This window comes from Pristis pectinata, chromosome 7 (genome assembly GCF_009764475.1).
Source record: "Pristis pectinata isolate sPriPec2 chromosome 7, sPriPec2.1.pri, whole genome shotgun sequence".
Taxonomy (NCBI): Eukaryota; Metazoa; Chordata; class Chondrichthyes; order Rhinopristiformes; family Pristidae; genus Pristis; species Pristis pectinata.
The window spans coordinates 24,876,049-24,892,278 of NC_067411.1; the positions used below are offsets into that span (position 1 = coordinate 24,876,049).

At 41.3% G+C, this 16,230-nt stretch overlaps 1 protein-coding gene across 5 annotated transcripts in view; it reads right to left on the reverse strand.

Moving 5' to 3' along the window:
• Positions 1–218: 218 nt before the first annotated feature.
• Positions 219–16,230, reverse strand: part of sv2ca (synaptic vesicle glycoprotein 2Ca) — a 120,093-nt gene continuing 104,081 nt past the window's right edge. For all 5 annotated transcript variants that reach the window (XM_052020048.1, XM_052020047.1, XM_052020045.1 and 2 more), the window contains 2 exons: positions 13,405–13,564; positions 219–659 (listed from right to left, as the gene is read on the reverse strand). In XM_052020048.1, coding sequence (XP_051876008.1) covers positions 476–659; positions 13,405–13,564 — 344 coding nt within the window. In that variant the 3' untranslated portion in view covers positions 219–475. The remainder of the gene's footprint in view (positions 660–13,404; positions 13,565–16,230) is intronic.

The following is a 16,230-nucleotide window of genomic DNA, read 5'->3' on the forward strand; positions in this document are numbered from 1 at the left end:
ATTAAAGGAATGGAACTATTTCACATCACAAATTCTATAAACACCTTGAATTATGTGTCATTGTTTGCCATCAGCATTACCTCATAACTTTACTAAAATGTCAGATTTCATAGTTAATTGTGACTGAAGACTTTCAATTGGCTTAGTTATATAGAAGGGAGGATAAATCTGAGAAGTGGTTACATACTGGATAAAATTCCCCGTCAGACTAGGTTTTCTGTTCCTTCTTGGTCTCTCAGCCATTCAAACAATCATGTGCTGCAGCCTTAGTAAATACATGACTCTAAATTAAGTAGGAATGAGTTTAGTCTAGAAAGCAAAGTGCTAATAGGATGGAATCTTAAGAGAAAGCAAAGAGGAAGTACTCGTATATAATAATACATTGTTTGTCTACTCAACAGATCTTGTTATCCAAACATTTCATTTGACCACTGCTATTGGGCACCAAAAAAATCCAGTGGATGGCTTTACTTAATCACATGAGCACCTGGTTTCTTGTGTCAGGAAGCCGGAGTCCCACGAGGCCTCCGCAGACAAGAACAGTGGATGCCAACAGAATCGGAATTGATATGGTTATACCAACCAAGGAACCAAAAATTAGATTTCCAAGTACAGTTGCTGCTTTGCACAGGGCATTCAAGAATCCAAATCCTGTGGCTCTGTTAAAAAAAAAGAGTATTATTTTCACTGAAATATATTCCCAAGAAATGAAGCAGAAATTAATACACTGTAAGTATCAAGAGATTGTTCTGGGTCATTCAAAGTTACACCTAACTTTTTTGAAGGAAAAGGTAGATTTAAAAAGCCTTAGTTAATCTAGTCTCCATAAAGGGGATTGGTGATCAAATGGTGACATTTTGGTTGGCCTCTATTTAGACAACACTGGCTGCTCCATCTTGTTGCCAGTTGTTCACATATTATATGGCACAGAAACAGACCTTTTAAACCAACTACTCCAGTCTGGTGTGGACAATTAACATTGGATTTGATTTTAATGTCTGGTGCATTCTGAGGAGTAAATGGACAATATGACTGGACATCAGCCTGACTTCAAAAGCAAAAAACCTGGATCATTTTGATGGATAGTCTTCACTTAAAATTCAAATGGAAGTAGCATGCAGGTTAATGCTGGGAATATCAGTGGGGTCTACTTAAAGTAACTTAATCCTCTTAAAGCAATTTAAGTCTGTAGTAAGTCTAATGTTTTTTCAGTGTTATTTTCTGTGACAGAGTTTTCTTGGAAGACCTCCCTGGTACAGCAGTGACCGATTTACGTAGCACCAGAGGATCTGAAAATAGAGGGGAAGGATTCTTCATCTGCTACTTGCATTAAGTGTTGTACTAAGCTAAGTGAGATAAATGGAGCTGAATTTCCGGAACAGAGTACAGTGTGCAGCTGCTACTACACACCATAGTTAGTAACGAGATTATATCCCTTCATTCTCTTCCTCATTAACAGCAAATGCTGCAGCATCAGACCTACAAGTAAATAGAAGTTTATCCCAGGATGTTGGCATAACAACGGACAAAATTTGATACTTTACTCTGACGGCAAAGATGGGACTCATGTCCAACAATCTCCTTTACTCGTGGTGAGATCTTGTCAGTTTATTTCCTCCAACTTTGCATGCAACCTTACTCAGTGGACAGGAAAAGTATTTCCCTCCCAAACCCCAAAAGCTTCTCTTCTAATCAGACAGCACACTGCACCAACTCACCTCAGTCTTTGCATACATTCACTTACCCCTCACAAGAGGCAAATGGCATTTAGCTTCTACTTGGTAACAATTAGAAAACACTGCCAACTGGTTTCATGTTTTTGTAGAGCTCACTGCCTTACACGTTACCACCTTTCCAGCGTGCTGAGATCTTGCTGCTGCATCCCCCACCACTCATGCCCTATAAAACTGGGTCACACATCTGCACAATCCTTTGCAGGAGTTATGAATTAATTTGCTCTCGTGTTTCCTGCAGGGCGAGCTGGCTCACAACAAAAGAAAGAAGAGTAGAAAGGGCAGATTTCCAGGAAATGTATGAGTTCTCCCACAGATGAAAGAGGAAGCCTGGGGCAGGCAGCTAGAGAAACATCAGGGAATTGGAGATGATGAGGCTGGAGGCCAGGCACATCCAGGCCAGAAAGGTGTCTCCCTTTCTCAAATACTTCCTCTTTTTACTAGTATCAACATGCAGGTAGTATAGTAACCTACCACTGGATTGTGCTATATTCGGATGCAGCTACATAACCTTCCTGCAAACATAACCATTGGCTTTCTCTTCCTTTCTTAGGTTCATCCAATGGCTTTAACTCTGGTGTAAAAGTGATGGAGAGGGATCACACTTAGTACGAGGTATGATTCTAACCACTGGAGCGTTGTTCCCCTTGATACCAATTGACTTTAGTTTCACCAGGGCTTTATGACCCCATGCTTGGTCATATGCTGCCTTGATCTCCCTCTCAGTCTCTCTGCTCACAAGCTACAGCCCCCAGCTCCTCTCTATCAAAACCAAAGGGTGCGAACTTGAACCAATGTGGCAGACAACAGCCTTATCCGTTCACTGCCAGATCTGGCCCGACCAGCAACAGGTCGTGTTCTTGTCTGCCAACACTGCCCACTAGTCCAGGATTATCTTGGATTGCAAAGATAATACTTGGCTTCTATATTACAAAATCTGCTTAAACCCCACTATCATGTCATCAGCTACAACAACAAAGGTAAGCAAATCAAGGCCAACTTGTCACCAGGACCATTTGATCAGCTGCTTTGTTCTTTCCCCCCAGCCCCAGCCCAATCCATATCTTTCACCGATTTCTCTTCTACCTTCCTTCTTGTCCATGAACCCCACCGTCTGCTCCATCAATCATATTTCCATTTTACTGCTGACTATCCAACTGTCTTTCCAAGCCTCTATGTTACATGGTATTGTTGATTAGGCTTTCTAATCAGTTACCCTCTCCTCTCTTTAAATCAGACATAATCATCTCAATGAAAAACAAGCATTGCCCTTTAATTTTGCAAATTACCATCCCAACTAAAATCACCCGTTTTCTCCAAAGTCCTTGAATGCGCAGTGAGTTCATGTCCATCCTACCGGAAATCCTTGCCTGAATCCCTTCATTCCCTCCCCTCCAACAACACAAAAACAACCCTGATCAAAACTGCTCTGTGATCTTAAGGAAGACAATCCACCCTTCTTTGTTCTTCTCAACTTGCCTGCAGTCTTTGCTACAGTTGACCACACTAATCTCTTACAAGAATTTTCCACAATCCAGCTGGTTGAGACCACACTTTGTTGTTCTGTTCATTTCCATCCATTTGTAGTCGGGAAGTCAGCACCAATGGCTTGTCTTCTACTATATCTCTTTGGAGTCCCCCAATGATCCATCCTCAGTGTCCTCCCAGTTCCCATCCACATGCTGCCCCTCAGCAGCACCATCCAAAGGCACGGTGTCATTTTTCACATCTTCTGATGACATTTAGTGACACCAGCTGCCCAACCCCAAGTCCCAACCACTGCAATGACTCCAAATTGGCAGACTCTTTTTCTGACGTCCAGTACTAAATGAACAGAAGTTTCCACCAACTAAATGCTCTGGATTGTCTGAAACAAAAAGAAAACTGCTGGAAGAACTCAGTTAGTCAAATAGCATCTGAGGAAAGAGAAACCAGCTAACATTTTGGATCAAGAACCCTTCCTCAGAACTTGTTTTCAACTGCAAAGGGGAGTTTTCAATTTGTTTTCTGATCTGGATTGTCTTACAGCTGGCCAACAGTTACAGAAGTAGCTGCTAGAACTTGATGGCACTTTGGGTTGGAAGGTGGGCAACTTGACGGCTGTGAACACTGAAGTCAAACCCATGAACTTCCAGTTCCCCAGACACCAGTCACTTGCTGCAGAATCTCCCAACATTTTCACCCCCACTGCTAGTGATCCAGATAGCACTGACATTTCCTGTGTTCCTGGACTGCAGAGTGAAGGGAGGCCTCTGGCTGAGTGAGACTCTCCACAGGAATGGGGTCACTTAGTAGGATATCTCTTGTGAGGTGATTTATTAGAGTCAAAGAACCATATAATGATGCAGCATGAAAACTGGCCTTTCAGTCCACTGAGTCTGCACCAACCGTCGGCCACCCATACACTAATTCTACATCAACCCCAATTTTACTCCTATCACCTCCCACTTCTATCACTCACCTATACACCAGTGACAATTTACAGCGGCTAATTAACCTACCGACCTGCATGTCTTTGGGATGTGGGAGCTAACCAGAGGACCTGGAGTAAACTGACATGGTCACAGAAAGAACATGCAAACTCTACACTGGCTGCCTGAGGTCAGCATTGAACCCAGGTCTCTGGTACTGTGAGGCTACTAGCTGCCCCACTATGCCATCCCTGTTGGGTATAATTTTCATTCTGCACTACAGTGTGGATGAGCAGGAGGGGTTCATGTTGAAAGCCTAATCTAAAGAAATAAAATGTAAAATTTTAGTTAAAAACTGCATGTGAATTACTCTGTGGCAATCTTTACAGCTACCTCAATTATGATCCAAGTTCTTTTCCAAGAGTTCTGAGGCATCTCATTATTTCTGTGCTGCTCTAAACAAAGTAAATGTTATTTGTTCCAGCTCACTTCACTGAAAAAGAAAGAGAAGGTACAGGGCTTTTCAAATATTGATTTAGTTTAGTAACAAGAAGGCTGTTTAAAAATTTAGGTATTGGAAACAAGAATGTAACATTCTAGAAGCACACAGCAGGTAAGGCAAGTCTGTGGGCTTTTCCTTCAGCTGACAACAGTTCAATAACAAGTGTAAATTTACTGGAACTGTTGCTGGGAAGATCTGGTTTTAATGGCAAACCCAGCAAGTTTACATTAGGGATATTCTCAGCAGCACGAAAAGCTTTGCACTAAAACCCAAAATAAAAGCAGTTTTAGGACAGGAACAGGGGACTAGGGATATTAGTCTAAATAACAATGCAGTACTTGCTTTCAGCATCTCAGAATACCCATTTTTTGATTTAAGAAAGGATCTTACAAGCTGAAATGTCTCTTCTCCCTGTATTAATACTGAAGGTTATACCATCAGTGCGGGCAAAGACCAGTCATGTGGTCTTCAGCACAACCAATGATGTTGCACCACACAGAAATGATTAGACTAACTGATTGCCAAACTCCTTCAGGAGTCCCACAATACCAGCAAAATGTGAGGGAATAGTGCGTGTTGTGACCATAAGGATAAAGTAGCTAATGAATGGTTGGTCAGGCAATGCAGCCCAATAGTGGAAGATGAAAGCATTTAACATTTAAGAGGCATTTAGACAAACACATGAACACACAGGGAATGGAGGGATATCAACCACATGCAGGCAGCTGTGCAGTTTAAATTGGCATCGTGGTTGGCACAGACATCGTGGGCTGAAGGGCCTGTTCCTGTGCTGTACTCTTCCACGTTCTATGGAAAGCCACCATCTCCAGTCACTGTCACAATCCTTGTTCTCAGCCACCAACTCCACCCCTCCCTGGCAACTCTTGAAACTGGACAAGACCATCAGAAACCTTGGTATCATAATTGATGAGTTTTGGATTGTATTAATGTGCCATCAGTAAATCCACATTTCCACCTCGATAACAATGCCTGCCTCAGCTCTTTGATTGCTGAAACCCTCATTCATTGTCTTGGTCACCTCTAGAGCTCCTCATAGCAGAGGTGCCTTCATGTAAGGAGTAAGAGGTTTAGAGTCATGGAGCAATACAGCACAGATGCAGGCCCTTCAGCCAACAAGTCCGTGCCGACCATTGCGCCCACCCAGCAAGTCCCAATTTCCTGCGTTCGGCCCATATCCCTCTAAGCCCCACCCCTCAATGTACCTATCCAAGTGCATCTGGTGCAGCCTCCTCTACATCGGTGAGACCCGATGCAGATTGGTGACCACTTTGTCGAGCTCCTTCGCTCCATCCGCCGCAAAAGCAAGGATCTCCTGGTGGCCAGTCACTTCAATTCTACATCCCACTCTCATACTGACATGTCTATCCACGGCCTCCTCTTACTGCTATGTTAAGGCCAGATGCAGGTTGGAGGAGCAACACCTCATATTCCACCTTGGTAGTCTCCAACCTGACAGCCTCAACATCGATTTCTCTTAACTTCCGGTAACCCCTCCCCTCTTCTCCCCCCTTACCCCCCTTTTTGTCTTCCCTCATTCCTGTGGCCCCCTCACCCCTCCTGTTTCCCTCCCTGCCCTCATGACCTGCCCATCTATTCCCCACCTCCTTCCCTTTATTCCATGGTCCACTGCCCTCTCCTACCGGATTCCTTCTTCTTCAGTCCTTTACCTCTTCTACCCATCACCTCTCAGCTTCTTATATCGTCCCCCCTCCCCCACCCACCTACCTACCTTTCCCCCCTCACCTGGACTCACCTATCACCTGCCAGCCTGTGCCCTTCCCTGCCTCCCCCCCACAACCTTTGGCTTCTGCCTTCTGCCCTCTTCCTTTCCAGTCCTGATGAAGGGTCTCGACCTGAAATGTCAACTATTTATTTCCCTCCATAGATGCTGCCTGATCTGCTGAGTTCCTCCAGCACATTGTATGCTCCAGATTCCAGCATCTGCAGAATCACTTGTGTCTAACTTCTCCTGAAATGGATTTACAACCTTTCTGAGTTTCTGCAAATGATCACCCACTGCTTAAGATGTCTGGTATTTCTTTAGCCACTCCATTTCTACTGCAGCACTTTCCAGATGGAATTGTTACTGGGTAATTAGTAATTGGTTTATTATTGTCACATGTACCAAGATACAGTGAAAAGCTTTTGCTTGCATACTATCCAGACATATCATTCCAAACATAACTACATCAAGGTAATACAAAAGGGAAAAAAAAACAGATTACAGTGTTACATTTACAGAAATGTGCAGTGCAGGTAGACAAATAAGGTGCAAGGACCATGGTGAGATAGACTGAGAGATCAAGAGTTCATCTTTATTGTACAAAGGGTCCGTTGAAGAGTCTGATAACAGCGGGATAGAAGCTGTCCTTGAGCTTGGTGGTATGTATTCTCAAGCTTTTGTATCTTCTGCCCGATGGGAGAGGGGAGGAGAGAGAATAAATGGGGTGGGAGGAGACCTTGATTATGTTGGCTGCTTTCTTGAGACAGTGGGAAGTGTAGTCAGCGTCAATGGAGGGATTAAAATCCATCAGTGTGGAATATATTCAGGTTATAATTATTAGTGTAAGACCTTAATTATTTATTACAGCATTGACTCTGAATGAAATTCCAAGCACAGTGACTGTTCAGATACTGAGAGGTTGCTTCCTCCACCTGCGAAATGTAGGAGCATGATCTCAGAAAAAAGGTCAGGCAGTTAAGGTAAGATGAGGCAAGAGGGTTGTTAACCTTTGGAGTTCTCTACCTCAAGAGGTTCAGGGACGCTCAGTCGTTAAGTATATTCAGGACTGAGATCAATAGACTTTGGACACAAAGGAAATTTGAAGGTGTGGGAATTGGGCAGGAATGTGGACAGGGCAGAGAATTACTGCAATCTCACTGAACAGGAGAGAAGGCTTAAGAGTCATGTCATGAAGAGTCAACTTTTATCTATGTACCATAGAAAGCATCCTATCTGGATGCATCATGGCTTGGTATGGCAACTGCTCTGCCCAGGACCGCAAGAAACTGCAGAGAGTTGTGGACACAGCTCAGCACAGAAACCCACCTGGACATCCTCTCCTCTCCCCTCTCCCATCAGGCACAAGATACAAAAGCCTGAAAGCACGTACCACCAGGCTCAAGGACAGCTTCTATCCCACTGTTATAAGACTATTGAATGGTTCCCTGGTACGGTAAGATGGACTCTTGAGCTCACAATCTATCTTGTTATGACCTTGCACCTTATTGTCTGCCTGCACTGCACTTTCTCTGTAGCTGTTACACATTACTCTGCATTCTGTATTGCTTTACCTTGTACTACCTCAATGCACTGTGAAATGAATTGATCTGTATGAACAGTATTCAGGACAAGTTTTTCACTGTACCTCAGTACAAGTGACAATAATAAACCGATTCCAATTCCAATAAACCTACAAGTCCTATTTCTTAAGTTCCTCAAGTGTACAGGTTACACTGTGAATAAGTTTCTCCAATGCACTACACAGGTAACTCAACACATGTAAGATGTTTCAAATGAGCCAGGAAGCCAAGATGTGTTCCAAAATCATTCATCAATGAAACTAGGTAGTAATTTAATTATATAAAATTGATTTTTTAGTGTGTTATAAGAATTATTGTTGTACTTCTTATTCTAAGATCCTGCTGGTGCAATGTCTGACTCAATGATGTCTGATCCTTCACATGAATACAGCTAATTGGAGGGAAGGGAGACTAATAACGGAAGCTGGTACCAGATGACTAAAGTGTTTCCTCTCGTTATTCATATCCAGCAGAATAACTTATTATTGGACAGAAAGATGATTACATACTGTTTCAGAAATGTTACTAGAGATGTAAAACTAATTATGAGCTGACTCAATCTTCAAACCGGCTCAGCTTATCTGCTGCCAAAAATATCAGCTGTGACTTTGTAACCTTTAGGGGCAGCTATTCCAATGCTCTTCCAGCCTAGCACATTTGTCATCTAAACTGCTGCTGCATCATAACTTGTACCATGTTCTGTACATACATCACCTCCATGCTTGCAACTTACATTGGCTCTGGTCTGGTAATATCTCTATTTAAAATTCTCATCCTCATTTTCAAATCTATCCATGGCCTCTCCAGCCTCCATCTCTGAAACCTCCTCAGCACTAGAAACCTCTAAGTTCTCTGCCTCCCTTCAGTTCTGGGACACTTGATTTTGTCTCACCATCATTAGGGGCCATGTCTTCATCCTTGGCCACGGAGCCCAAGCTTTTTAATTTGCTCTCATGGCTTCTCAATCTCTCATCCTCCTTTGAGACCCTGCTTAACTGCTTGACCAAGCATTTGATCACCAGTCCTGATACCTCCTCTTGTGATTTAGTGTCAATTTTTCTTTACAAATACAGTATTCCTTTGAAATGCTTTGGGATAATTTACTGCTTTAAAATCACTGTAAAAGTACATGTGTTTGCTGTATCATCTCAGAGCTATTACTGATTTATATTCCATGTCAAGCTTAGTGGGAATGTGTTTTTGATATCTGAAACATGACTTACCCTTTTTAATAGTACGTGAAAAAATGTAGAATACTCAGCCCCAATATACATGGAGGGGTGAGAAGGGAATGAGAGTAGATACTTATGAAGATCAAAGTGCCAGAACTAAGAATAAATAAGAATATGAGAAATATTTCAGGAGGTAGGCTGTACATCCCATGGAGTCTGCCTTTCAATAAGATCACGACTGATCATACAGTTCAACTACATTTTCCTGCTCAAACCCCATATATTTTGATGAGTACCCTGACAAAATACCATTCTATAAGGGAATTTCTCCTCACCTTGGTCCCAAGATCATGGTTCCATGTGCTAAAGGATTCAGTATGAAGAAACAGTCTCTCAGTACCTTCTACACTTCCATCTACATTTCTCACTGGCTCGGGAAAGCAGTCAACATAATCAAGGACCTCTCCCACCCTGGTCATTCTCTCTTCTCCCCTCTCCCATCGGGCAGAAGATACAAAAGCGTGTAGCACCAGAGTCAAGGACAGCTTCTCTCCCACTGTTATCAGACTCTTGAACGGACCTCTGTTATGCTAAAGATGAATTCTTGATCTCCCTATCTACCTCGTTGTGGCCTTTGCACTTTATTTGTCAACCTGCACTGCACTTTCTCTGTAACAGCAACACTATGGTCTGAATTCTGTTTTCTTTTAACAACCTTGATGCCTTATGCATGGCGTGATCTGCCTGGATGGTACACAAACCAAAGCTTTTCACTGTATCTTGGTAAATGTGACAATAATAAATCATTTACAATACCAACACCTTCCCTGATTATCTCTTTCAGAAATTTATGTTGCAGTTTTCTATATCTCACACTTCTAAATTCTAGTGATTACAAATGAAAAGCAATAATTGCAGATGCTGGACATCTGAAAAAAAGCAGAAAGTGCTGGGAATACTCAGCAGGTTGGATGGCATTCGTGGAGTTAATAGTCCAGGTCAGTGAAAATTATAAGCCCATCCTACTTGATCTTTCTTCATTGATTTATTGGACAAAGGGCTGAGCAGTCTCATAAATCCACAGGCCACTGCCAACCCTTATTATATACGGAAAACAAAAATGTATGTAGTACTCCAGGTTGGATCTCACCAAAGCTCTGTGCAACTACAACAAAACGTTCTTACTTCTGTACCCCGGTATGTTATTGTGTACCCAATTGCTTGCTGTACCTGCATGTTAACTTCCTGAATTTTATGAATCAAATCATCAAAATCCCTTGATGGATTATGCACTAGTCTCCTGCAGTTCAGAAAACATTGTATTTCTATTCTTCCAACCAAAATGAAGAATTGCACATTTTTCCACATTATACTCCTCTATTTGCCACATTATCGTCCATTTATTTAACCTGTCATTTTCCCTTTGTGTCACTTGACAAGTTATTTTCCTACCTAGTTTCTCATCATCAATATACCTGCCGACATTCAAACATTACACTCTGTCTTTTCAACTAAATCATTAATATAGTTTGTAAAATGCTGAGGCTCCACTGCTGATCCCATAGGAACCCCACCAGTAGTAGGTCACCAACCTTAAAGTGACTTGTTTATTCTTACTTTCTGTTTACTGCCATTTTACCAATCCTCTCTCCATGTCTAAACATTGCCCTGAATCCAGTAAGCATTTCTTTTGTACTCATCTTTTCAGAGCTACATTAACAAGTTCAAGTCCATGGTTCCCTGAAAGTGGCAACACAAATAGGGTGGTGAAGAAGGCATATGGCATGCTTGCCTTCATAGGTTGGGGCAAAGAATGTAAAAATTGGCATGTTATGTTGAACTTGACAAAACTCTGGATTGACCGCACTTGAAGTATTGCGTGCAGTTCTGATTGCCACACTATAGAAAGGATATGATTGTCTTAGAGAGCGCGGAGGAGATTCACCAGGATGTTGTCTGGATTACAGGACTTTAGTTATGGAGACACATTGCATAAACTGGGTTTGTTTTTCCTGGAGTGATGGAGGCTGAGGGGTGACTTGATAGAAGTATAAAAAAGATTATGAGAGGCATAGAGAGAATCTAACCTATCTATCGTAGTCAGAATCTCTTTCCCATGGTAGGGATGTCAAGAACAGGAAAGAAATGGGTTTAAGGTGAGAAGAAAGAGTATAAAGGGATCTGAGTGGTAGGTTTTTTTACACAGAGATTGATATCTGGAACTTGCTGCCAGAGGAGGTCATGGAATCAGGTACAATTACTATATTTAAGAGGCATTTAGATAGACACTTAAATAGGCAAGCCATAGAATGTTTCTGTCCCAATGCGGGTAAATGGGATTAGTGGAGCTGGGCAGAAGGCTTGGCATTGACATAGTGGGCCAAATGGCCTATTTCTGTGCTGTGTGACTTCATAACTCTATGACTCTACGAGAACCTTTTCAGAATCTAAATATGCCAAATTCAAAGGTTCTCCCCTATCCATCCTGCTAGTTATATCTGCAGAGCTGTCAAACACAACATCCCTTTCATAAAACAATGTTCACCCTGTCTCATCACATTATATTTCTCTAACTGGCCAGAAGTCACATCCTTGACAACAGATTCCAGCAATTTCCTAACTGGGACATAGTCCCCTATTTTCCAATCACTACATTGTAGCTGTGTTACATTTGTTTCCAATCCTTAAGGCCTGTTCCAGACTCTATAGAATCTGGGAAGACCATTATGAATGCATCCATTTGCAGTCACCTCTTTTAGAACCTTGATTTGCAGAGAGCTAGGTCTACGGGATTTGGTGATTTTTAGTCCTCTTACTTTCTCCATTGATGTACTTACACTTATCTAAGATACTGGAATCATATCTGATGGACTTCCAGAAACTAGGAAAGATCAGGAGTTGGTGGAGGGGAAACCAGGCAACAATCAGGAGAGAGTGGACTGTGAAGCACTGTGGGTTTGCACAGAAGTGATTGGATGATCGGTCAAAGGGGAGCTCAAGGGGGGCTTGGGGAATGCAAAGGTTTGGGGTCAAAGGATTCCTACTCCACCACATATCATTGCCAGAACCAGCTCCTCTGCTTTCCAGTTCACAGAGTTCTCAAGCTCTGGGACACCCACTTGGCCATTGATAAGATGACAAAGTATCAAGAGAGGAGCTTCACTGATATATTATAAACATTAGTTGGTCACTCTAATGTAGATTATATGACTGTTCAAAACAAATCCAGCAGGATTAAATTGGAAACAGATGCATTTGAAGTCATTGCGCATTTACCTCCCCCTTGTGGATGCATTCTGAAATGCCATTGGGAGGGATTGATGGGTGGAAAGCTTCCCCTCCCCATACAAACTTAGAACAGAATTGAGCTTGTCTGTTAATGCCATCTCTTTGAAAGAGCTATCCATTTAAGAAATGCCACTGAATTTGCTTCCATCACCCTTTCAAACAGAGCATTATAGATTAGTGGGAAACAGCCTGTGGAAAGTAGCGGATTTTCACAGAGTGGGATTCCATATACAGAAATATGATAATGACCAGAAGAATAACATTTGACCAGGGCAGTGGGATTAACTCCCTTGCTCTTTGAAATAGTGCTGAGAGACCTCTCAGTTTAGCATCTCATCCAAAGGAAGCTCCTACAACAGTACAGCAGTCCCTCTGTTCTGCACTGGAGTGACAGCCAAGATTTTGTACACAAAATTCCTGCTGTAGGACTGAAAATCACAACCTTCTGATTTGGTAACAGGCTCAGCGATTGGTGAAGTATACAGGACACCAGCTTTGTGTGTACCAGAAACAATGGATTTTTACTCAGACCCTTTATCCTCAGCAATATGGATGTCAGATATGAAAACAAAATTTATGCAGAGAGATACTTGAAATACCAATGTAATAAAATTAATGCTTGTACTGTGAATGATCTTCATATTGTAAATGTGATTTTGGTAGCACTGATATTAATTCCATTGTGGGGAGTTGCAATTATTTTTAAAAATACATTTCTTAATTTTCTAACAGCATTTTTGCATAGAAGTGTAATGATAAGGCACAAAATTGGTTCAACATTCACAACCAGTGCTGTTCCATTGGGCAATATATGCAAAATCATTATGATTTTTCCACAAAGTGCAGGAGCTTTTCAGCAGGTTCAGATCACTTAAATGTAAGGCCCATGATTTACTAGCCCACATCCTATTTTGAAAGATGGTTAACCTCAGCGAATGACATATTTGCAAAAAGAAAATAGGTTGTAAACCCACCTTCTGTCAGTTGGCAGAAGTTCTACAGTGATCACGTCGAGGGAGTTCCATGCTGAAATGGTCAGTCCATTGTACAGGCACAGCATTCCAATCATCATGGCTTCACTGGTTCCAAACCACAGGAAAAAGCAACTGATCCCAGACAGAACCATGGAGCCACCTACAGAGGTTGATAGGGTAATAAGAGTCAATGTGAAGCAGGCACAGAAAATACTGCAATATACTGTATAGTATTATCAGCCTGTGTAAGGGAAAAAATAGAATAACATTCAAGGATGGAAAGGGTGGGAACAACGATAAACACAAGGTGACCTGCCTAAGCACAAAAAATGTAAGACTTGCATCTACATTGCATCTTTCAGTACCCGAAAGGTCCTAAAAAGTCTTACAGCTGATGAAGCACTTATTTATTTATAGTCACTGTCATTATGTAGGAAATATTGAATCCAATTTATGCACAAAAATGGTCCCACAAATTATGAAGGTGCACAAAAGATTAACGCTGGCCAGAACACGGGAGGTAACTTCTCTACTCTTTTCCAAAATCATATCCATTCACCAGGTAGGCAAACAGGCCCCAGCCTGAAAGACAACACCATCGGCAGTGCAGCCTTCCTGTGGCACTGCATTGCATGGAATCTGCGACTGTCTCTGGTGCAAGATATGGATGCATAATCTTCTGACAACAGATATGAATTTGCTACCGACAGTTGAGAACAGGTGAGAGAAAAATAAAATTTCATTAACACTGCAAGCTAATGAGATGTACCTGCAATATAATACAGCCCAAAATGAACAAAATATCCAAATCAATTTATCAGATAGTTTTTCCTGTACTTATTTCATCCGACCTGTGATCCTTCATCTACTCTTCACTGATAAGCAATAGTGCAATATTCCCAATAGATTTTCTGCTACAGTCGTCTGAAAGTCCTCATGAACAGCATCAACTGCCCCTTTCTAATGTTTCTATTCTCATGTGCAGCTCATACAATCTAACCCTAGGACTTAGACTAGAGATCTACAAGGCTCTTATCATTGACTTTCCAAGAGTGGCATATTGGTCATTGCTGAATGTATATAGCCCAATAAGTACTGGCAGTTGGCATGATTTCAGTGTCTCAATTCAAAAGTGCCAGTAGCACAAGTCTTCAGCAGAGTGAAAATTCAGATGATGCAGCTGACAGCCTCCTCTCTGCCTGATGCACACGAACTTTGAAGGATGTGTGGTGGGGGCTCAGCGGGTGGGAATCATGAGGTACTGGTGATGGGCAGGGCATGGGTTTCCATTGAATTTCCATCCCAGCCATTAGGAGAAAAGTGCAGATGGGACCAGAGCAGCAGTTTCTATTAATTGAGAGAAAATGTCTAGAGGTGGCCTCCCTTCTCTTCAGTCCCAGATGTAACATGCCAGCAGAATAACTATTCAGTTGATAACACTGATTAAATATTTATGGTTGTCTCCCACCACCCAATGAACTTATCCGTAAAAAGATGATTATCAGTTTCACATGAAGGCATAAGCAACCCAGGATAGTTGGTGAAGAATTATTTCAAGATTCAATAATAATATGAACAGAGAATGTGTAGAAATATGTATGGTGTTTGCTGAAGAGACGAAATATTGACACAACTATTGACATTGAAGTAAGGTATAATTGTGAGACTCAAGATAGGTACAGCTAGAAAATGGTTGGGTTCTGACTACAGTGTATACTATTCAATTCACATTCATTTTGATATCCTTTAACAAGAATAAAGTTTGATTAAATATTGTCTTTTGACATCCAGAGTAGATGAAACTACAAAAAACTCCACGTTAATGCCATGATCCAAGTGAACGGTGAAACAGATTCAAGGACTGTCCATCTTATCCCAACCAAACAAAAAGTACCAACAGTAAATGAATAATGGCAATCTCCCACACCATTTGAGTTAAATATCTAATCATATTAATGTCTTTGCTCCATTTTTAGAGTCAATACAGTAACTTCCAATAAAAAGGTAAGATAGTGGTTTGTTCAAAATAGTTGATTTTATAATGTGAAGAGATTGATAGGAAATTATTAAGTGTGTTTACTAATGTCATACATATGATTATATTGTGTACTGTTAACCCACCTAAAAACTCATGAATACTCAAACTTTTAAATGGTGCTCTTTGCAGTGTTCATCATGGATCAGCATATTCAGCAAGCCTATCTTGCCAATATCTCTGAAACTTGTCAGATTACTGAAACCACTTGTATCTGAGCAGGACACCAATCATCCGTACCCAGGATGGATGGCAGGAATGCAAACAGGTGAAAAGCATGATACCATTGGAAGGATGGGACTTTCTGAAAGTTGGTCACTAGCTCATGAGATTATTAATGATAGAAATGGTAATAGAATGGTCATGAATTAGCTGACTTTAAAACATTAATGGGATACAGAAATAAGAACAAGTCTGCACTGTTCTTGGGCACATTCCACTAGCTAATGCTTACTGTGAAACTTTAACTCTATATATTTTTCCACAACAAGAAACATCCTTGTATTTCTTCATGAAAAATCAGCACCAGCTTTTCTCATCACGTTGTAGTTCATCAAAAGATTGGCAAATTTTTGCTCTATACTTACATTTAGTGGCAAACAACTTTACCTAAAAACCTATAGTCTTTTAAAACTATTCTGCCAGTCTTAAAAGAAAGCTATAGGATATGAGATCATGATAATGTTCCAAAGGAGATCTTTGCAAGTAAGGCAAATTGTTAACATACTGCTTTCTGATTTAACAGGAAGTTAAATTTGGAGGAACTATTGTGAATCAATTGACAGTGAAAA